At 43.9% G+C, this 22,114-nt stretch overlaps 2 protein-coding genes across 2 annotated transcripts; one reads left to right on the top strand and one right to left on the bottom strand.

Annotated features, from left to right (window-relative positions):
* Positions 1 to 590: 590 nt before the first annotated feature.
* asb3 (ankyrin repeat and SOCS box containing 3) lies at positions 591 to 6,422 on the bottom strand. Its single transcript, XM_082543503.1, has 10 exons — positions 6,366 to 6,422; positions 5,997 to 6,230; positions 3,503 to 3,673; positions 3,287 to 3,399; positions 2,740 to 2,872; positions 2,413 to 2,590; positions 2,116 to 2,334; positions 1,723 to 2,025; positions 976 to 1,109; positions 591 to 886 (listed from the first exon to the last, which is right to left on the bottom strand). The coding sequence occupies exons 2-10, from the start codon at positions 6,196 to 6,198 to the stop codon at positions 654 to 656; spliced, it is 1,686 nt and encodes a 561-aa protein (XP_082399629.1). The 5' UTR covers positions 6,199 to 6,230; positions 6,366 to 6,422; the 3' UTR covers positions 591 to 653.
* On the top strand, positions 6,219 to 17,816 carry cUnh10orf88 (chromosome Un C10orf88 homolog). Its single transcript, XM_082543504.1, has 9 exons — positions 6,219 to 6,590; positions 7,823 to 8,007; positions 8,166 to 8,363; positions 8,485 to 8,554; positions 8,636 to 8,827; positions 9,056 to 9,184; positions 10,001 to 10,124; positions 10,263 to 10,470; positions 16,754 to 17,816. The coding sequence occupies exons 2-9, from the start codon at positions 7,859 to 7,861 to the stop codon at positions 16,974 to 16,976; spliced, it is 1,293 nt and encodes a 430-aa protein (XP_082399630.1). The 5' UTR covers positions 6,219 to 6,590; positions 7,823 to 7,858; the 3' UTR covers positions 16,977 to 17,816.
* The last annotated feature ends 4,298 nt before the right edge of the window (positions 17,817 to 22,114 follow it).

Raw genomic sequence — 22,114 nt, 5'->3', positions numbered from 1 at the left:
ACGGAGGAAGAATATGAATGAGTTTGGATAATTACATCTATTTGTATGATATATATTTCTTGGCTGCTTTGTTATTTTAACCACTAGTGAGCTGTTTATTGACACTAGCTGTACTTCCTGCACAAAAAGGGGAGGGATCACTGCAAATCAATACAACGTTTGTCTATGTGATTGGCTTTTATCCTAATGTATGCTCTCTTCCAGAGTGAGAATTCCCCTCATCCATAGGGCACAAGGGTCACTGAAGAATATGAAAATGGTGTGAATCACACGTGTGCAGTCTCAACATTTCAATCCAAATGAACGCCTGTGGGAGATGTTTGACCATTAGACGGTCCTCTCCAACATCATCAAAACATATGAGGGAATATCTTTTGGAAGAATAGTGTCCAGCGCTCCAGTGACTTTCCAGACATTTCAAGAATAAACATAAAGGAGCAGTAGTGCTGTTCTGGTGGTCCAACACCTTAGTAAGAGGCTTTTTGGTTTTTCTATTAATTTGTCCCTCTTCTGTACCTGACATTCTTCTGTTTAAACCTCCAATCCATCCATACTCCAAATAGGAATGTGCATAAAATGATGAACCAGACTTGAATATTTGCATTTAATGGAATAATATGGATTCTTGGGTTGAACATAAGACACCGATGTGGTCATAGAACATGTCTGTGCTGGTGTGTATTGCGATGTTCCTCGATTCGCTGTAAAATTGGCAATAGTGGCGCGTGTGGGTATGAAGCTTCTGGGATGTCCCTGAATTTAAGGAAATCATGAAGCAGGTTGGGGACAGGAAGCTGTTGGACGACATTGGTCCTCATCAGGATATCTGGTCCCAGCAGTGCTCTGACCTGCAGCCGGCAGATGTGGGAAAGACAGGGGACGGGGTCTGAAAGAAGGTGGAGAGAAAAGATCAATCGCTGCAGTGTTTCCACGTGCAGGTTATTTAAACTCTGCAGTGCATATTTACTGCTGTACCGAAACATGGATGTGGATCCCAGGACTTTTCTGCCACCCTTCGATCCAGAATATGTTTCAAATGGGGAGATAAAGTCGACCAGTTTACAAACTCAAGGAGGTAATTTAACACCTGGCTGTCTGCCTCTTCCAACCTACAAAGGACAGATGACACAAAGGAACAGATAATGATGATGGGTGATCAACCAGCTTTGGATCCTGACTTAAATTTAGCCGATCTCCTGTTTAAAATAATTTTCTCAGGCATATCCAGACAGCTTTAAATATGGAAGCTTTTTTTTTTTTTTTAAGATTATTCCCCCGAAGTCCTCTTCTGGTGGGGGAAACGGCCACTGCTGGTGAGTGAAGGTAGGAAAATAAAATGAGCGCAATTAAGATGAGTGAATTTGATTTTGGCAGGCAAAAACAGGCTGATGCAAATGCTACTGTGCTAATCTTAATGTCACTAAAATTTAATTGGGATCCTCGTTTAACATCACTGACTAATAAAACCTGTTAACTGTGGGGTTTGACCTTATTTTGGCTTCTGAAGTGGGCGAGTCAGAAAGTTAGAGAACTGTTTACTTAGAACATCCTCTGTGATTTCTCCAAACAGCAGCTGTGCATGAGAGGGTGACCCTGAAACTGTGCCTGGCCAAATTAAACAAAGTCAAGCTTTTGATTTTTAGAGGCCCAAACAGGGAACAGGGAACAAACCTATTACAGCTTGTTGATAACTAAGGAGACAGAGGTGGAGTGGCGCCTTACATGTGGGGCTGAAGCAGTAAAGATGGTTCCAGTCCTGCCTTCAGGAGAGGAGGAAGCCAGCAGCCAGCAAAATGTACTTGGTTTAGAGCCACACAGAGCATCTCGTTCAGTTCTCTCAGCTTCAGCTCAGTTTTCCCATCATGCTGCAGTACAGATTCGTCGCTGGTCACAGCCTCTGGGCGAGGTATCCACCGGTGCTCAAATATCAGCTGCAGCAGGTCTGCTTCGTCAGTGGCCAAAGCATAAATCCAATCTTCCTCATTCAACCTTGCTCCTGCAGCTATCAGCAGTTTCACCGACTCACTGAAAGAGATTTTAATATCAAACTAAAATAAACCATCTGGTTTATCTTGCAAATATGTGCAAGGTGGTAAAATCGGCATTCTTACACACCTGTAAGGTTTCTGGGGTGTGCGATACAAGGCCAGGGAGAGCGGTGAGAGGAGGCCATGGGTGTGTGAGCAGTCCTGGGCGTCTGGGCTGTAACCTTCCCTCAACAGCAATTCCACACTCTTGGTCTGATCGCTGTTAATAGCTACATACACCGGACTCACCATGCTCTCGCCACGGTCGCACGCATGATCCGTAACAGCTATGAGGCTCCTGAGGATGCTGGAGTGACAGAATATCAAAACGTCAAAAATACACAATCAGCCTTATTTTAAAAGAGGTTAATTTATGTGTCAGTACCCGATGTGACCAAACTGGGCTGCGGCGTGAATGGCAAACTGAGGCCAGTCGTGACTGCAGACCATGTTAGGGTCAGCCCCGTGGTCCAACAGGAAGTCCACACAGGCCTGGTGTCCCTCCTGAGAGGCGATGAACAGAGGTGTACTCAGATCAACTGCCTGCGTGTTCACGTTGGCACCTGAAGTGAAAGCAGGTTAAAAATTAACTGTGTAATCTATTTTACTTAATTACTTCCTAAAGAAGAGGCCAAGAGGACATGGAGCATGAGATCCTTTAACAAGGAGGAAAACAAATGTACAGCTACCATTAAAAGTAAATCATATTTACCGGCGTTAACGAGTATTTCCAGGCACCCCCTCTGTCCGTACTGTGCAGCCACAAATAACGGGGAAATCCTGTAATCATCTACTTCCTCCAGGTTGCATTTGTTAACAAGAATGCGCACGATCTCAGTGTGGCCCTTTGGGAGAAACATGATCTTAAATACAATCAGCAAACACACAAGGACCCCACAGCTAATGCTGGCAGCAGAGAGCAGGAACGTTTAAGCCCTACATTCTTCACAGTGAGCATCACAAGAAATCACTGCATCCCTGCATTCTGCTGAACTTTTATGTGCCAGTTTGCACATTTTCTGCAGGTGTTCAAAGGTAAAAAATGAGTTCATTTATAAGTGAAATGTAATAAAAAGGTTAATACATGCACAAAGTCTCTCTCTCTCTGTGCCTTGCAGCCAGTCAGAAAACTTAAGGGCAATAAGGGAAAATCCCCAACAGATGTGACCATGCTTTCCTGACCGAAACCAAAAAGTCATGATCTACTGTTAAATGAAAACTGTTCGTTTAAGAGCGTGAGTGCTAATGCTAATGCCTACCTTATATGCAGCTTGGTGCAGGCAGGTCCAGCCGGACTCTGTGTGCATTCTGTTGACCTCAGCACCTTTTCTTACCAGCAGTGCTACAACATCTGTGTGCCCGTGGCTAACAGCTGGAAGCACATTTTGGGACATTCATTTGGTTAGAGGAGCTTAAAGGGTTAGACAAGCAAAAACAGAAAAAAATTAAACATCAGTGAAGCGCAGTTGTAATACCTTCATAAAGAGGACAGGACAAGTCGTTAGTGAGCTGGTTGATATCAGCGTGTGCTTTGAGGAGCAGTCGGACCACTGACAGGTGTCCACACTGCGCTGCCAGGTAACAGGCAGACTCACCCTCATGCGTCAGATGGTTCACATAAACACGACTACAGCTGGAGGAGCGTGCTGCACACAGGCGGAAACCAAAGAGGAAGAACAAAACGCAAATAAGAGAAACGCACATATAACTTTAAAACAGCTGCTGAAGTGACTGATTTATCCATTAATCATTCACATCCATCTGGAGTCCAGCAGAGAAGTAGAAGGAGTAGAAATACCCTCAGAGGTGGGAAGTAATGAAGTACAGATACTGTGCTTCTGTACTTTACTTTACTTTGTGTGTGAATGTGTGTGTGAAAGGGTGGATGACTGGATATGTAAAGCGCTTTGGGGTCCTTAGGGACTAGTAAAGCGCTATATAAATACAGGCCATTTACTTTGAATTTTACTCTCTTCATTTTAACACAAACATCTCTACTTCTTACATTTTCTAACCAGGCTGATTTTGTTTAGGTTTAACATATGTGAGCTACTATTTCCTGTCTTTGGGTACTTTCCAGACATCGAACTAATCAGACCCCAAGCAGAAGGAACAATATCCATCACCGGTGCTCGCACATGAAGAGATCAGAGAGGAAAAAAAATACAGTTTGCATCATTTATTTATTCAGTATACTCTGGGATTCAATCAGGCTTAAATCAGGTTTGGGGAACTCCAGGCCTCGAGGGCCGGTGTCCTGCAGGTTTTAGATATCACGCTGGATCAACACACCTGAATCACATGATTAGTTCATTACCAGGGCTCTGGAGAACTTCAAGACATGTCGAGGAGGTCATTTAGCTATTTAAATCAGCTGTGTTGGATCAAGGACACATCTAAAACTTGCAGGACACCGACCCTTGAGGCCTGGACTTCCTCACTCCTGGCTTAAATGATATGGAACGGTATTTCTTTGGTGCAGATGCCCATAAGCTGCGGCTTGTGCTACAGAAGAGGAGGAGAGACTAACATTTTCTAATGGACATTTTAAATGCAATGTTTCTAAGAAATATCATCAAAGCCACAAACTGATTCATACACTGGATTCCACCTTTGCACTAGCCTTATGCTGTCAATGGGAACGCCATGTAATGGAAAATATTAGGATTCTGCTCTTTTCAGTGTCAAGCTGACCTGGCTCAATGAAAGGCTCCACAGTATCAGATTCTGCCTGTCAATACAAGTACAAGTACATCTTTTTCACAAAGAAGCATCCATGTAAATCAATAAAACGACAGCTCATGTAACATCAGCTCATATCCTGCTGGATAAATCCATAAAGAGGAGCAGGACGGGCCGGCTGATGACAGGCTGTGCACAAAATCTGTAAAATCCCACTTTAACCTTTCACTATAGTCATCTTACTGTTTGGGTTTCACGACAAAGTCACACATCTAAAGTGCAGTCAGCAGCAAAGAGAGCTTTTTAAATTCCCTTTCTTTTTTTGTTCAGCATATCAGGAGTTCAAGCTGAGTTAATTTATTAGAATTTGAATTTAAGTTGAAATAAAGTTTGTATAAATAATATTTTATTATAATATTAATATGGAAGGTGGAAGTTTGAGCACATATCAGAGTGTGTACTTTTGTGTACTTTTTCACCGTTACTTGAGTAAAGAAGTACTTGTGTAATGTACTTGAGTAGTCCCGACCTGTCGTCCATCTGAAATACCACATCGAGCAACAATGTGAAAGCACTTTGCTTTTCAAAAGTTTGGCAGTTGTTGTTAAATGTTTTTTGAACTAAACATGCTGCTGTCCTAAAAATGCAAAATGAGCATGTATTTATGAAAAAGCAATAAATAATCTCAGTTTTCACTTTCTATCAAGTGAAAGCTCCCTGATTCGATCCCGGGAGTAGACACGCATCCCTTTGAAGCTGCTCCAGGTACATCTGCCAGTCAAACATAGTATGACTGTAATGGGCCCAAACATATTGTGTTACTGTATGAGAACATCAGGAGTGGCAGAGAAGTATGTGAGGCTGGTGCAAGACATATTAGAGGGCAGTGAGACAGTGGTGGAGGAGGGTAGGAGTGACAGATGGGTTGAAGGTGAGGGTGGGATAAGATCCGGGATTGGCTCTGAGCCCCTTCTTGTTTGGAGCGATGGGGACTGTTGGACACTAGGGTCTCTTCTAACTTTGCATCCAACGTTAGACAGGCAAGGCTGAGACCTTTCGGACATGTGCAGAAGACGGACAGTGGCCAAAGGATGCAGAAGATGGAGGTGCCAGGCAGGAAGAAAAGAGGAAGACCTCAGAGGAGGTTCGTGTGAAGGAGGACATGAAGAGGGTTGGTGTGACAGAGGAGGATGCTGGGATAGGGTGAGACGAAGGAAGGCAGATGATCCGCCTTTGGAGACACCTAAAGGAAGTAGTACTGGATACCTGTGCAGCAGCCTCTCTTACCTCTGACAGCTGACAGGATTTCCTGGACGCACACTTTGCTGCCAGCTGCCGCCGCCTCGTGCAGGGGGGTCCAGCCTCGGTTGTCCCGACAGTCCACACTGCAGCCTCTCTGAATCAGCGTCCTCAGCCGCCTAGTGCAGCCTGAGCGAGCAGCAGCGGCCACACTGGACACCGTGTCTCGGTAGCACTCAGTGAAGTCCATGCCCAGGTTCACAGAGACATTCGTTATTTTAACTTCAACAAGGATTAACAGTCAAAACACAACCTCAGAGTTACTCTGGATGATTTTGCACAACCCGACGTACACGTTTCTGTTGGGTCCGGAAAAGTTTTTAATTTAAATCAAGAAATAAACGTGTCTTTAGTTACCAAACAGACGTTAGGAACGGAACAACGGCATTCCGAGCGGCGCCTGTTGATGACGTCACACCACAACAATCCTACGATCCAGCGTCGCGTGTCAGCTGTAGCTTCAGCTAATCGTTTAGCCGTTAATTGTTGCTAAAATTAGCAGATTTTCAGACATGTTTGGAGAAACGTGAAGAAGAAGAGCCTGGAAGCTTCTTCTCAGCGGGTTCAGGAGGCACTCTGAAGGTAAACGCGCTTTATTTCCCGTCACGGCGAGACGTTCACAGAGTTACTGCAGCTGTAGCAAAGAATCGGATGTGACAACATACAACCGATCAGTACTGTGTGTACTCCTGCTCTACACGTCATTCAGAGTAACATTTGTGCCTGTAATTTAAAACAAACTGTCAGAAATCAAACATATCACATATTCATCATCATATTCATTTAAATCTGAAATCTGGCCCACCTGACTAACTGTGGACCAGGGAGACCAGCGGTCCCGCTTTGTGTGGGACTGCACAGCATTTTTATTACTTAAAGTAGAAAAAGAATGATCATAAAAGCAAACTTTAGTTGAAATAAAAGTTTACAGAGAGTAAAAACAAAATGACGAGTCATATCTTAAGATTTGGGACAGAGTTGTTAAAGCTAGGTTAGGCAGCGACGTGATGATCGGTGAGCAGCAGTATGGTTTCATGCTGAGAAAGAACTCCAGAGATGTGATGTTTGAGAGTACTGATGGAGAAATATAGAGAAGGTCATAAGGAGCTTCACTCTTTATTTATGGATCAGCGAAAGCGGAAAATAGTGTGTCAAAAGAGGAACTTTGGCACTCTGGCAGAGAACAGTGGTGAGGTGTGCGGTAAGAGAGACAGGTGGGCTGAGGGTGGGATTACACCAGTGATCTGCTCTGAGCTCCTTTGCAGTAGTGATGGACAGGCTGACAGATGAGGTCAGACAGCAGTGTTTGTCGATTATGATGTTTGCAGACGACACTGTGATCCGCAGTTAGACGAGGGAGCTGGAAGAAGCGAGAAAGAATACATGCATGAATGAGAGGGAGACAGGTGGAAGAGGCTGAGTGAGTGGATGAGTTTAAATACCTAGGGTCAACCATACAAGCAACGGACAGTGCACAAGAAGAAGATGGAGACAAAAAGACAACACGAGCAAAACATGTTAAGATTTTCACTGGAAGTGACAAAGATGGACAAGATTAGAAATGAGTACATCAGAGGGACAGCTGAGGCTGAGCGGTCTGGAGACAGAGAGAGTGAGGCTGGGATGGTTTGGATGTGTGCAGAGGAAGGATCGTGGATATATTGGAGCTGCAGCTCCAGTATATCCACTATCTTTGCCAAAGACAAAAGCACATGACTCTTATTGTTTCTGTCTTACAGTGGCTTTATTCAGTCTTTAATCTTGTCTTGAATCTGTAACCCGTTCTCCTAATTGTTTCCAATTTTGTATCCTAGGTCGTTGGCTCAAAGGTTACAGCAAGCCGCAGCATTATGGTGGACATCTCTGTGAAAAGTGAAGCTGCTTGGGTCTGTCACACTCAGGGGCGTCAACTGGCTGACGTCGTTCTTCCTGTTCACATCAATAACACGGCCAAAGAAGAAGATGAAGTCAGTGAGTTGGACAGAGAAGAAACTCACTGGTAAGAAGCTTCTAGCTGATATTAAGAAGCAGTTAGTGCTATAATCAATAGGCAGTTGCAATTAATCTTTGTCTAGTCGCACAGAAAGCAAAGATGAGAAGTGGATTTTCCTTTTATTTAAGTGAATGGTACATTTCCCACTTATCTGCCACACACAGTGGTGATCCAGTGCTGCTAGAGCAGATGGAGGAAGGGTCTCCTTGTGTCCTGAAGTTCCACTGCAACCCCAGCTTACCTGCCACCATCAGCCGCCTGCTCATTATAAGTGAGGCTCGAACCATGGAGGTTTACAGCCAGACCGGAGAGTACTGTGGGACTGTACGGGGATCGAAGGACGACAGCATCCAGCTAGACAGGTACACAGGCTGCACAGGTCAGAAGAGCCAATGAGCAAAGGGTCTTCGGTCTTCTGATAAAGACGCTGCTGATTGTCTGATGTTAAGAAGTGATGCTTCTTCTTTTGTTTGTGAATCACAGTGCTGACAGAGGGCCTTTCTATAAGAAGCAGCTGATCATTGAGGAGCCATCCTCTGCCTGTGAAGTGAAGGTAAAACAGAACATTTTAGTTTATGCAGTTTGTTACACAGTCGTGTTTGTATGAGAATCTAACGAGCTGCTTCTCTCCCAGTTACTCTCCCTGGCAGGTAGGAGCAGTGTTATGGTGGCTAAAGTCATCGTGAGTCTTCAGCTGCTGCAGTCCTGCCCAGCCCCAAACCCGGGCATAGACATGCAGCGAGTGCAGTGTCTGATGGAGGAGATGGGAACAAGCCTGTCGCCAGGAGCTCAGAATCTCATGGAAATGGTGCAGTTCCAGCAGAAGGTAAATTAGCTCAGAGATGCTCTCTCTGACATTTATAATGTGGGTGTTTCCTGCTGATGAGAGTATGCCTTATGGATTTGAGTTTCTGTGTACCTCGTCAGGCCTCTGTCTCAGATCTTACTGTTACTGGAACTGGAACGGCTTCTCTGAGTGTCCAAAGCATAAGAACTAACCAGACATAAAGAATGAAACAGGGACTGAAGCATGTGTTGGTGTTTGTCTCTCCAGAATCAGACCGGCTCTCTGGCTGGTTTCCTGCCTCTCCTGATGGGCAGTGGAGCTTTCTCTGGTTTGGGGAGAGAAGTCAGCATGTGTCCAGGAGCTGGCAATATTCTGCCTCGACCTGCAGAATTTAAGGTACAAAAACCCATTTGTGCTGTTCTTTGTTCTTAGATTAGACCATTTAAAAACTCAGCCCACACCAGTTTGGTGCAGAAGAAAACAGTGAAGTGATTTTGTGAGTGTGAACAGAGCCTGAAGCAGAAAGCCTGGATTAACAAAGAAAGTTCAGAAAAACTAAACTGGCTGGAGTCTGAGGTTTGGTCTGGAGTGTCTGCCAGAACTTTAATCCATTAATGCTGCCTGTTTGATGAACTCAAAGAAAAACCTTGGACCACTTCATTGATTGTGATGATCGTGTTTTTCTATTATGTGAAATGTTTGAGTGATTCTAATTGTCCGCATATAATTGTACAGAAAGAAGAAAGCTGATTGATGTTTAGAGGTTTTTATGTTTTCTTGGAACCTTTAGATGCCACAGCTATAAATTCTAATGTGATTTAAAGGTAGATAAAAAAAGAAGCCACTGTGATCAGAGGCTCTTTAGCTAAGCTCAGCTAGTCCGACTAGTTTTGTGCTACAGTATTATTTCAGATTTGTCTTGTTTACATGTATGATAAGAGAGACATCTGAAAGTCAGATTCTGGCTTTAGCTTGTTTTGTCCACATGTGCAGTGAGTGTATTTCAGCTTAAAGCAGTGAAGGAATCAGGTAATCTTCCACCAGCTGCTCAGATTCACAACTAAAGTTAAGTAAAGTCAGATATCCTTTTAGAGACTATGCACACAAATCCACCTGCATCTCTGTATGCTTCTGTCAGCTTGACGCAGATATAATGTGTGTTCAGAAGATGTTTAAACACACTGTAAGTCAGATGTTTTTCAATGTCGCTAGCCTCCAGACAGCTTCCTGAGGCCTGCAGATGAAGATTCACAGACCCAGAACGGAGTGATGTCGGAGGGCTCCACCCCCTCCTCCGTAGACCTGCCAATGTCCAGTGTCAGCACTGATAACACTAGTAAGGATGATCATGTCTGTTATGGTCACATACATGAACATGGTAGTCACTAAGGAGTGGATTTGGGCTTCTACTTGTAGAAAAACTTATTTGTGGTAATTCTCTAACACCTCGATAAAACCTTTTATCCGTCTCCAGCGAGTCCCAGTGAGAACGGCGGCCCGATGAGCTACACTCAGCTGACAGAGATGCTGTCGCACTTCCTGAAGGAACAGGGGGTCAACCAGGGGTTCGGCTCCGGTCCCGAGCTTCTGCCCATGCTCCAGAACGTCTGCGGTCAGGTGACCCAGCTGAGACTGGATGATGCTGCAGCAGAGAAGGAGAAGATGATGAGAAACGGCACGTGGTGAGTCGAGTGTAGCGAGCACTTTTCCTACAGCAGCTCCATGTTGGAATCAGATGATTTGGCTCCACCTTGTGTTAGAAAAGAATCAGAAATCAGAAAGGGTTTTATTGCCAAATGTTGAGCGGGTTTACAACATTAGGAAATTGCTGCGGTGCTTCAGTGCAAACATACTGTTATAAATACTGTTATAAATTAAGCTTAAATAGACATGAAAATAAAAATGAGAATAAGAATTAAAAGTGCTAAGTAGATAGATATATACATGATATATACATGATATATACATGAGTGCAGGTGGTGATCAGTGCCAAACATGGAATGATGCAGTGAACACAGCGTAGGGTCATGTGTTAGTGGCGGGTACAGTCATATGGTTATTGTTCATGTGTCCAACAGCAGAGGGGAAGAAACTGTTCTTATGGCGAGAGGTTCTGGTGCGAATGGACCGGAGCCTCCTGCCTGAGGGGAGCAGGTCAAACAGACTGTGTCCAGGGTGAGAAGGGTCAGCTGAGATCCGAGCTGCACGCCCCAGTGTCCTGGAGGTGTACAGGTCCTGCAGAGATGGGAGTCTTCAGCCAATCACCTTCTCAGCAGAGCGCACAACACGCTGCAGTCTCTGTTTGTCCCTGATAGTGGCTCCAGCGTACCACACGGTGATGGAGGAGGTGAGGATGGACTCGATGATTGCAGTGTAGAACTGCATCATCGTCCGTGTTGGCAGGTTGAATTTCTTCAGCTGCCTCAGGAAGTACATCCTCTGCTGGGCTTTCTTAATGACGGAGGTGATGGTGGGCTCCCACTTCAGGTCCTGGGTGATGGTGGTACCCAGGAAGCGGAATGAGTCCACAGAGGTGATGGGGGTGTCAGTCAGGATGATGGGGGGGAGTGGGGCTGTGTGCTTCCTGAAGTCCACAATAATCTCCACTGTCTTCTGGGCATTCAGCACCAGGTTGTTGTGGCTGCACCAGGACACCAGACGTTCAACCTCCCTCCTGTAGGCAGACTCGTCCCCGTCCGAGATGAGCCCAATAACGGTGGTGTCATCTGCAAACTTGATTAGCTTGACAGACTGGTGGGTGGAGGTGCAGCAGTTGGTGTACAGGGAGAAGAGCAGAGGAGAAAGAACACAGCCCTGAGGGGAGCCGGTGCTGATGGTCCGGGAGTCCGAGACATTCTTTCCCAGCCTCACATGCTGCTTCCTGTCCGTCAGGAAGTCAGTGATCCACCGGCAGATGGGATCAGGCACATTCATCTGGGAAAGCTTGCCTCGGAGATGGTCTGGAAGGATGGTGTTGAAGGCAGAGCTGAAGTCCACAAACAGGATCCTGGCGTAGGTTCCTGGGGAGTCCAGATGCTGCAGGATGAAGTGTAGGGCCATGTTGATGGCGTCATCTACAGACCTGTTGGCTCTGTATGCAAACTGCAGGGGGTCCAGGAGGGGGGCCGTGAGGGTCTTGCGATAGGAGAGAACCAGGCGCTCAAAAGACTTCATGACCACAGATGTCAGAGCCACGGGTCTGTAGTCATTTAGTCCAGTGATCCTAGGTTTCTTGGGGACAGGGATTATGGTGGAGGACCTGAAGCAGGCAGGCACATGACATGCCTGCAGTGAGGAGTTGAAAATGCCAGAAAACACTGGGGCCAGCTCGTTTGCACAGTGTCTGAGGGTGGCAGGAGACACACCGTCTGGGCCGGGAGCTTTTCGAGCATTCAGACTCTTAAACTGCTTCCTCACATCTGCTTCATGAATATGAAGAGTTGTGGTGGGAGGAGGTGGTGTGAAATCCTTTTTTGTGTGGGGTGAGGAGGGGGGTGTTGTAGGTGAAGTATCATGAAGAATCATTACAGGAATCCTGCAGCAGCTTTTTGCATAATACTAAAGACTTTGGTTCTTAGTGGCTCAAGGATTTCTGCTTTTAACTGGAGCTGTGTCTTAAAATTGGACGAGTCCAATGCACGTTCCTTGGTAGGTGTTCAGTTTTCAGTTTTTGTGTGTACATGCTGCAGAAGTCTTCACAGACGGAATATTAGGGACACTCTTTTTTTAATGCAGAAATGCATCATAATTGTACTTTTTCCTACATTAAACCAGCTGTTTCAACACTTCAACCATACATTCATTTATACAGCACTTTATCTTACGCACTTCTGTCTACCTCACCCAGCTCATTTAGAATAAACACCTAACCTAACATGTGTGTTTCTGGACAGCTTTATCAGCTGTGGCCTTTCACATGCACAGATCTGTCAGTCGTTCCCGTTTCTGCTGTTGTGTTTGGGACCTTTTCTTCTGATTTAATTGTTTTCTTCCCAGAAGCTCCTCCTGCATCTGGCGTCATTAAACATACTCACACTTGTGTTTGCTCACCACATGCCTGTCACATTTTCCTCACACTGTGGAGCCACTTGGTGAAATTTTCTTCTTGTTAATGATCTCAGTGCAGCATTTGACACAGTTGACCACAACATATTACTCAAACAACTGGAGAACTGGGCAGGTCTTTCAGGAACTGTACTAAACTGGTTCAAAGCATACTTAGAAAACAGGAAATACTTTGTATCAATAGGTAACTTCACATCTGAGCAGACAAGTATCACATGTGGAGTTCCCCAAGGTTCCATCTTGGGACCCCTTCTGTTTAACATTTACATGCTCCCACTGGCACAGATTATAAAGAACAACAAAATAAACTATCACAGCTATGCAGATGACACACAAATATATATCACAATGTCACCAGGAGACCGAGGCCCTGTACAGGCTCTTGGTAAATGCATTGAGGAAATTAATGACTGGTTGTGCCACAATTTTCTCCAGCTAAACAAAAACAAAACTGAGGTAATAGTCTTTGGTGCCAAACAAAAACGATTACAGGTCACCAGAGAACTTCAATCTATACATCTAAAAACCACAAACCAGGCGAGAAATTTGGGTGTAGTGATGGATGCAGACCTAAACTTAGAAAAACACATTAAGACAATAACAAAGTCAGCTTACTATCACCTCAAGAATATTTCAAGGATAAAAGATCTGATGTCTCAACAGGACCTGGAAAAACTAGTCCATGCATTCATCTTTAGTAGGCTTGATTACTGTAACAGCATCTTTACAGGTCTACCTAAAAAATCAGTCAGACAACTACAGCTCATTCAGAACTCTGCTGCTCGAGTCCTCACTAAGACCAAAAAAGTGGACCACATCAGTCCAGCTCTGAGGTCTTTACACTGGCTGCCTGTCCGTCAGAGGATAGACTTTAAAGTTCTGATGCTGGTCTATAAAGCTCTGAATGGTTTAGGACCAAAATATATCAGTGACCTCCTGACCCAGTATGAACCTTCCAGATCCCTCAGGTCATCTGGATCCGGTCTTTTATCAGTTCCCAGAGTCAGAACCAGACACGGAGAAGCTGCATTCAGCTTTTATGCTCCTTATATCTGGAACAAGCTCCCAGAAAGCCTCAGATCAGCTGAAACACTCAGTTTATTTAAATCCAGGTTGAAGACTCACCTGTTCTCAGCTGCATTTGAATAAAGCACCAAATCCACACTTTAAGCTTAAATTTCAAAACGTACATTTAACTACTGATCTTATCTATTTCTGATTTTATCTGTTTTGATTTTATCTGTTTTGTTTGTTTGTTTGTTTGTTTGTTTGTTTGTTTGTTTGTTTGTTTGTTTGTTTGCTTGCTTGTTTTAATCAATTTTAAATCATGCTTTTTATTTGTTTTTGTTTCTAATGTCTCTGTAAAGCACTTTGAATCACTTGCTGTTGAATTGTGCTATACAAATAAACTTGCCTTGCCTTGATGTAAATGATATAAAACTGCGAGGTATGGCTGTTGTTATCGGAACAGTAAGCATTTGTGTTTGCTGTGTTTCGGTTACCACAGCTGTGTGATTGTTGCACAGTCACGTTGTTGAGGCTCTGAGCATGTGGATTAAACAGAGACTCGTTTGTCCAACAGAACAATGCTTTTGATTGTCTGAGGTCACATTTCTAGCTGATAGTGTTAGTGAAGAATGAGCAGACGCCCAAACATTTCCTACATGCTGGAATATTCATGGATATCATGACATCTGCTGGGAGGATCTCTCCTGTGGTGATTCCCAAAAATCATTCTGGCTGTTAAACAGCTGACAGGCACAGGTAGGCAGAAGGCGCTGCCGTTGGTTAGAGGCTGGCTGATACTGAAACAATAGAGGTCATTTATCAGGACCGCTGTTTGTGTGACTCATTAAAATATCTGAAAAGCTGCATCAGAACAAACAGAATCCTTTATGTATTTATTTATTTGTGGCTGGAGTAACTTTCCAGCTGACCCTAGTGTCACTCTTCAAATAAAAATGTCTCTGTGAGTTAAACTGCACAATAAATCAGGCTCTCTGTCAGATCTGTGCAGCACATGTGGGCTGACAGAGCGTGACTCCACATCGAGGACAGCGACACGACGGTACGTCTTTCCCACGAGTCGTCGGACTAAAATATTTAAAGAGTTTAAGACTTCAGGCGTGACGCCAGAAAACCGAGGACAAGTAATAAATGGTGTAGATTACTTAAAGGCTTTGCTTGCTTTGAACAGTAGATGTTAATTGTTTCGGTTTTTATAATCGTCTTTGGCTGTTGTTAGTTTTTCTGCTCCTTTGTGTTTTTGTAGTTTTTCCTCTGTTCTCACGTGTTTGTGTTTATTTGTGTTTATGTGAGATTATTCCTGGTCTCCATTTCTGTTTGCTTCCTGTTTTATTTTGAAGTTTAGCTCCTTGTGTTTTCTCTCTGTGTGTTCACTTCCTTTGTTTATTCTTTCCCCCTGATGCTGTTTGTCTGAAGTTCACATGCACATTTACTTTTTATTGCCTTTTTATCACAGCGTGAAGGTTAATAACATTTTTTATAACAGCTTGTTTGTAGATTATCTGACTTTACGTCTGCTGTAATCTGAGATGAGTTCATTTATTTGCTCCAAACTAAGACTCGTCTTAGTCTGAGTTTCACAGAGACATTTTTAACTAGTCTTCATTATGCATAATTAGATTGCCAGCTTTAAAATTGAAGGTGGATTGTCTCCATTTCCAGTTTGTGTTAAAGATTCACTGCTGTGTGTTGAGTCGTTTTTGAGTTTTTGCAGATAAGTTGGTGTTTTCCATGCAAACGTCTGGTTACTGCAGCCCTCTGCTAGCGACCAAAGAAATGTAAGGAGGTTTTCTGCATATCTCTTTACAATGGATGTCACTCTAGAGACTGCCTGAAGCTTCCAGTAACTATTTGCTGATCACTCACAGAATACACACTTTTCTCTAGTGGTGAGTAGTTGTTCGGCAGCGACTGACTGGTCTCCAAGCCTGTGTGAAGGGGCTTTAGCTTAACAGCAATCGCCAGCAACCACTTGCCAGCTTGTTGTGGTATACTCATTTTTCCCAGCACCTGGTTGCTAAATTGTCAGCAACTGACCTCTAGGCCTGTATGACTGAGGCCTTCATTACCGATATGGAAGCGCAGTACATCAAGCCTGTCATACTTTTACCTTCTGATATTTCATAAAGCAGGAGAGTGCCCTGTGAGGATGTCGTACAGTAACCATCAGTGTGCAGACAAGGATCAGAGACAGCGCTCACTGACTGAACAGGAGTTTCCTTGGTTTAGTTACTGGAGCTGCCAGACTGGTGTGACTGAATCAAGGAAAGAAAAAAATGGAGGATTTTGTGGATTTTTCAGGATCATTGAGGGCAAAATAGTAATGCTGTTGGACTCTGCATGTAAACCACCAAAACAGAAATGTTGCAAAAAGACTGAAAATATTTAAGGTGGAAAAAAATTATTTATTTATCTTTTTAGTGTTTTCAGTTTAGAAAGTTTCCTCCTGGTGGTTTGGCTGAATCAGTGTGGATGCAGCAGGATTGTGAGGTCTGAGGAAGATGATGGTCAGCACCGACTGTGTGGGTGGTTTAGCTTATGTTTAGGCTTTTGTCTCTTGATGTGGCTTCATTTTCAAGAATCGCCCACAGTCACTCCGCTCTGTCAGAATCACACAGTAGAAATACACATACAGACCAGCGACCTGGTCAAAAAACTTCATCTCTGATTAGTGATGATCAGGCAAAGGTTTGACTGACCTTAAATAGTCCCCTTTATTTTAATTCAGTGTCAGCTTGCACACTTCAACTTGTCTGACAGTGGCTTCAGCTGTATACCTCCTCATAAATCGGCAACACCAGCGGCTGATGCACACAGATTTTATTAAGTCCAACTTTCTCAAAAAGTGTTACTGTTTCTTTTATGTCCCTTCAGGGAGTTGGACTCAGCTATGGAGCGCCGTCTGGAGGAGATGGAGAAGAGGCTGAAGGAGCACATGGACCGCCGCTTGGATGCTTTGGAGCAGAAGCTGGAGAAGGCCCTGCTGAGCGCTTTGCCGCTGGTCACCCTTAACCACGGAGCCATGAGCAGCTCAGCACGAGGAGCAGCAGATACCGGACCGGCGGAGCAGATCGCCCCGACGCCAGCCATGCATTGAGTCCAGAAGCACTAAAAAGACTAACATTGAACCCCGGAAGCCTTAATTCTCTTCTTCATCGTCCTCAAACCAGACCCGAGCGTGGGATGGAAGCAGGCTGGGACAGAAACGCCAACAAAGACGGAGCAATAAAACTAGAAGCCTGAAATATGAGGTTAACATGTAAAACCAGCAGTGTTGCTGTAAGTTCATATTCTGTAGAAATGTTATCTCCTGTAAAAAGTGACTGTCTCGTCAGCGCGACTACAATGGCTGCACTGCATTTTGAACAACATGAGAAGTGTACAGGAAGAGGACGAGACTCTTTCAAAAAAGTGTTGATGTGCAGCAGAGCTGACTTACATGAAGTGTTCAGCTGAAATGCAACCCACTTATCTCTCCCTGCTCTTCTTTTCTCCTCTGTATATGCACTGAAACTCATCATTGTACCAGTTATTTAAACAGTTAATGGTTTGGTCTTTGAACAGCACTAAAACAAAGTCATCTTCAAAAGTCTCGGTTTGTCTAATCAGCTGTCTCAAACAAGTAAAACAGAAAAGCAGCAGATGTTCACGTGTCAGAGAAGATTACATGGTTTACATTAGAAACGACTAAACGACACTGATGTGATGTGAAGGCTGTTCGGGCCTGACCTGCTCGGCTCAGTTTGTTTTAAAACTTGCTCCTGTTAAGGAGACTAAATCGAACGTGTAACTGTACTTTAATACGGCACTGTAATGTTTTAAGTACTGTACATGTCTGTAAACTATTAAAACGGCTGTGCTGACCTGTGATGTTTACCTGTACTGATGTGAGTCTAGTAAATGTATTTATACAGCTTAATAAAGTTTTTAAAACGTTGTGCAGGTTCTCTTATTTCTGGAGAATTTGGTAAAGCAAACAGGCCACCGAGCGAGGTCTGTGAGCTGCTTCAGGCCCACAGCTCCAGATGTGTTAGTGTGCATCCCTCTGATCACATCTCTCATTCTGGTGCCACCACCAGAGATATATGTGAATAAATCATTTCAGACTGTCGGTGACATGAGACAGTAACACACCTAGTTTCAGATATAAAAATGAGGGGAAACTGAAGAATACAGGGGTAGCTATTACAGTCAGTACAGTTTGGTGGTTGATTTGGTTTCTTTGGGCTCCAGCGGTGCATTTTCCAACTGTTAACACACGCCCAAAATTACTGACAACAATAGCTGAAGGAAAATGTTGCACAAGATGTTCCCAAAAGACAAAATCAAATTAGCCGATGTTTCCCGTCAGCGATTCCAGTAGCTGAGTCATAAATGGCTAAGAAACTAACCATGAAGGTCACTGAAAGGGCTCCACGCTAACCAAAGCTGCCGGTCCAGTCCAGGACAGATATAAAGGTCTGGTTCCCAAAGAGAAGGAAAAGAAATGGCGGGCGGACGCTGCCAAGGTATGCAGCAAACCACTGGCAGCTGCGAGCTGAGTCAGCAGAAGGGAAATGGGTCACAGATTACATAAGGAGGATGCCAAAGTAAAGAATGATGTGTGGATGTTGTCTTGGAAATGTGGAGGACAGACACTGAGTCAGCAGTGGAGAATGATGGGAAAAAATGTCTGCTAGTCGGTGCAAACCAGGTCTCTGGGTTTCACTGTGCTCTGGAGTTTAGACATTTTTGGTTATATGTTTGAATTTGAGCTTCTTTGGGGTTTTTCCTGCGTCTCCAGTGTTCAAGGTTTACACTTTTCTGTTTATTGTATTTTTAGGCTCATGTTTATTTGTTCCCTTTTAAATTCCAGTATGCTGTGGATCCCTGGGAATACTGAGTTTTGCTTTGTGTTTAATCGCTCAGTTTTGTAAGTTATCCTCTCTTTATTCTTCCTGCATCGTCAGTGTTTCGTGGTCAGCGGTAGTTTCTGGTCTCTGTGCCTCTATTATATTCTATTACGTTCCCAGTGCCCAGCAAACTACAAACTAAAAACTATGCTGTGTAAAATAAAGACTGAATGCAGTGACTTCCAAATCTCACAAATCCATATTTTTATTCACAAAAGAACCCAACAAAATACATCAAATGTTTGACCTGAGATGAAAAACATTCGCTCAGTTTGGCTTTTATGGCAGCAGCACATCTCAAAAAGGCTGCGAGAGGGACTCAAAATAAACAGCTGGAGGAAGTTTTTCATGACTAATTACAGCAACAGGTCAACAACATGACTGGAATAAAAAAACATTTCTCAAGTAAAGGTTCACCAGTCTGCAAAAAACAACAAGAAACATCTAAAAGTTGTGGAACAGTTTCAGAATAACTATCAATGTAAAACTGAAGACTTTGCCAATCTAAACATCACCACCACCTATCATCAAAAGATTCAGAGGATCTGGAGAATTAATATTGGATCGCTCTGATCATGACAATAAGACCCATCCTTCTCTTTTTTGTTGTTGCTCTGTTGTTATTTACATTTTATAAAGTGATCCAATTGTAAATATGCACATGCTGACATATTTACAACGGCAATGTACCACCTACCATTTTCACTCTACTTAAACAATAAAAAAAGTTATATGTAACAAGATCAAACATCAGTAAAAATGCATGCTAATGCAAAAAAAATAAAAATAGAAAAAATATGAAACAAATATACAAAAATATGTATTCAATTCAAATCTGGCCACCATCAGCTGCAAAGCGGTTGCCTTGCACAGCAGCACACCACACCCAGCGCTGCTGCCACGCTCTGAAAGCTCTGCGGAAGTCCTCTTCTCCCAGTGAATCCAGTACTATCAGTGACGCATGCTGGAGCTCTTCCACTGTGTCAAAAAAATGTCCCCTCAACTTGGCGTTGATTTTGGGGAAGAGGAAGAAGTCGCAGGGGGCCAAATCTGGTGAGTGCTGTGGGTGAAGAATGAGATTTGTGTCGGTGTAGCAGAAATAATGGCACTCTTTCAGTGCGTCGTGGGCGGGTGTGTCGTCGTGATGGAGCAGCCAGTCGCCTTTCTGCCACAGTTCAGGTCGTTTGGCCTCGATGTTCTTCCTGAGACGCGTCATAACGCTGAGGTAGAACGGAGCATCAACCGCCTGACCGTCGGGAACAACTTCCCGATGCACCACCCCGTGAATGTCAAAGAAGACGATGAGCTTGACCTTGAACTGGCTCCTTGTCGGATTCACCCTCCTTGCTTTTCCAGGCTTGCAGCCGTACACCCAGCTTTCATCGCCAGTTATGATCCGGGACATGAACGTTGGGTCATCTCGCGTCTGTTGACGGAGATCCTCGCAGGCTCGTAAACGATACTGCTTCAGCTCGGGAGTGAGTAGCCTGGGCACAAGCTTGTTAGCCACTTGGTGCAGGTTCAAAGTGGACGTCAGGATCGCCTGGACCGTTCCGAATGACACGTTGAGAATGGCAGAAATCTCCCTCAGAGAGATCCGGAAATCCTGGCGCACAAGTTGATCGATTTCTCGGATGTGCTTGGGAGTTGTGCTCGTGCTGGGTCGCCCTGACCTGATTTCATCATCGACGGATGTTCTGCCATTTTTGAAACGCAAATACCAATCCTTGCATCTTGATCGGCTCATTGCTTTGCTGCCGTAAACTTCCTGAAGCATTTGGAAGGTTTTCTTCACAGATATCTTGGTTTTCACGCAGAATTTGATTTTTTCTCTCTGTTCAAATTTGAGGCGTTGCAATGCATTGCGGGACGCAACACTGAATATTGGCATCGGAAAGGTTCTGGGAGCTGTTGCACGTGTGTCATCCTCCTGCAGTCCATCCTGGCCAATGCAGCGTTCCTGGAAGAAGTCCGAGTCTTCAATCGGGCTCCGTTCATGGGAAACCTCTTCTTTAATATCAAACAGATGATGGACACCTGCAAGGTACACACAGATGGATGAGCATATTTTAAAAAAGCCAAAATGCTGGGTGTATGGGGACACTGGTTTCCAGTATCCTGCAGAATGGACTCTAACCTAAAGCCCATCTCACAGAGTTACATCATCCAATCGAATCACAGCCAACTAAGTTAAAACGAAGAGAAACTAAAATAAAACAAATCAAATTAGTGAGGTGACTGTATTCAATGGATTTCATCACTTGTTCTTAAATCTCGCCCTAAAAATACCCTCCATATTTTAATAACATTACTGAAGTGAAACTAACAAAGCCACAACAGAAGCAGACAAAATATAAAACCTGATTCCTCACAGAGAAAAAATGTTGGTGCAGTTTCATAGTTCAATTTAATTTGTTTGTTACCTGAGCTGCAGGTCTGAGTCTCCTCCTCGTCCTTGTATTCATTTTTAACATGATGAAACAGTGAGTGCACTTTCTCTTCATTTTCACTCTTCACCGCAGCAGCAGCGAGCGGGAAATCAGTGATGTCAGCTTCCTCCTCCTCTTCCTTCTTTATGCTGAGGAGCTGTGAGACTTGCTGCTCCATATCAGGGCTCCAGTCATCTGGTTCTTCTTTGATTGGTAACAGCTGCTGAATATCTGAAAGGTACAAGCATCACAAATGTATGAGCAACAATGCAATGAGAAACAAAATTAAATTCTTCCGTGTGGCCCTGAAACACAATCAAAGTTTCTTTACTCATTAGGAAAATGAGTTCTCGCCGTTAGTTATCGTTTCGTACACTGACTGGAGCTTCAAACTGGACGTTTCTGTCATTAGCAAAGCCGCCTGCATGATGTTTCTTTGGTAAACACCAAGATACAGGACAAGATCACGTGTATGCTGATGGTTTGCATCACTTCATCTCAGCAACTATTAAAAATAAAATGTTTCTACTTTGTTTTAAAAAGAAGCCTTCAGAACAATATAAATGTTAAGGTTATTTCTGAACTTGGTAAGTTTTTTGGAAGAAAGGTTAGGTTAGGTCAGGAATAGATGATGATGAAAGCAGTGATAGAATTAAAAGAATCACTTTGTACATTTGTAATAAGAATGACTTAGTTTAGCGAACATCTAAGTGCTAAAAAGCAGGCAGCCAGGACTTACCCATGGTTGAAGACATCTTTCCTCTCGTCCTGCGGTTCAGACTGACTTCTGGTGACTTCTCAGGTTTTTAACCTCTCCTGATGCCTCAGAGTCGTTGACCCACCCATTCACCCTTTTGGGTTTGTTGGGTCAAGGTGTGAAATGCTCCGAGTCGTCTGGGATGCCCTGCAGGTAT

The sequence above is a fragment of the Aulonocara stuartgranti genome (assembly GCF_965226115.1).
Source record: "Aulonocara stuartgranti genome assembly, chromosome: 8".
NCBI lineage: Eukaryota > Metazoa > Chordata > Actinopteri > Cichliformes > Cichlidae > Aulonocara > Aulonocara stuartgranti.
Note: the sequence above shows the minus strand (reverse complement) of the source record. Positions and strands in the feature narration are given on the sequence as shown.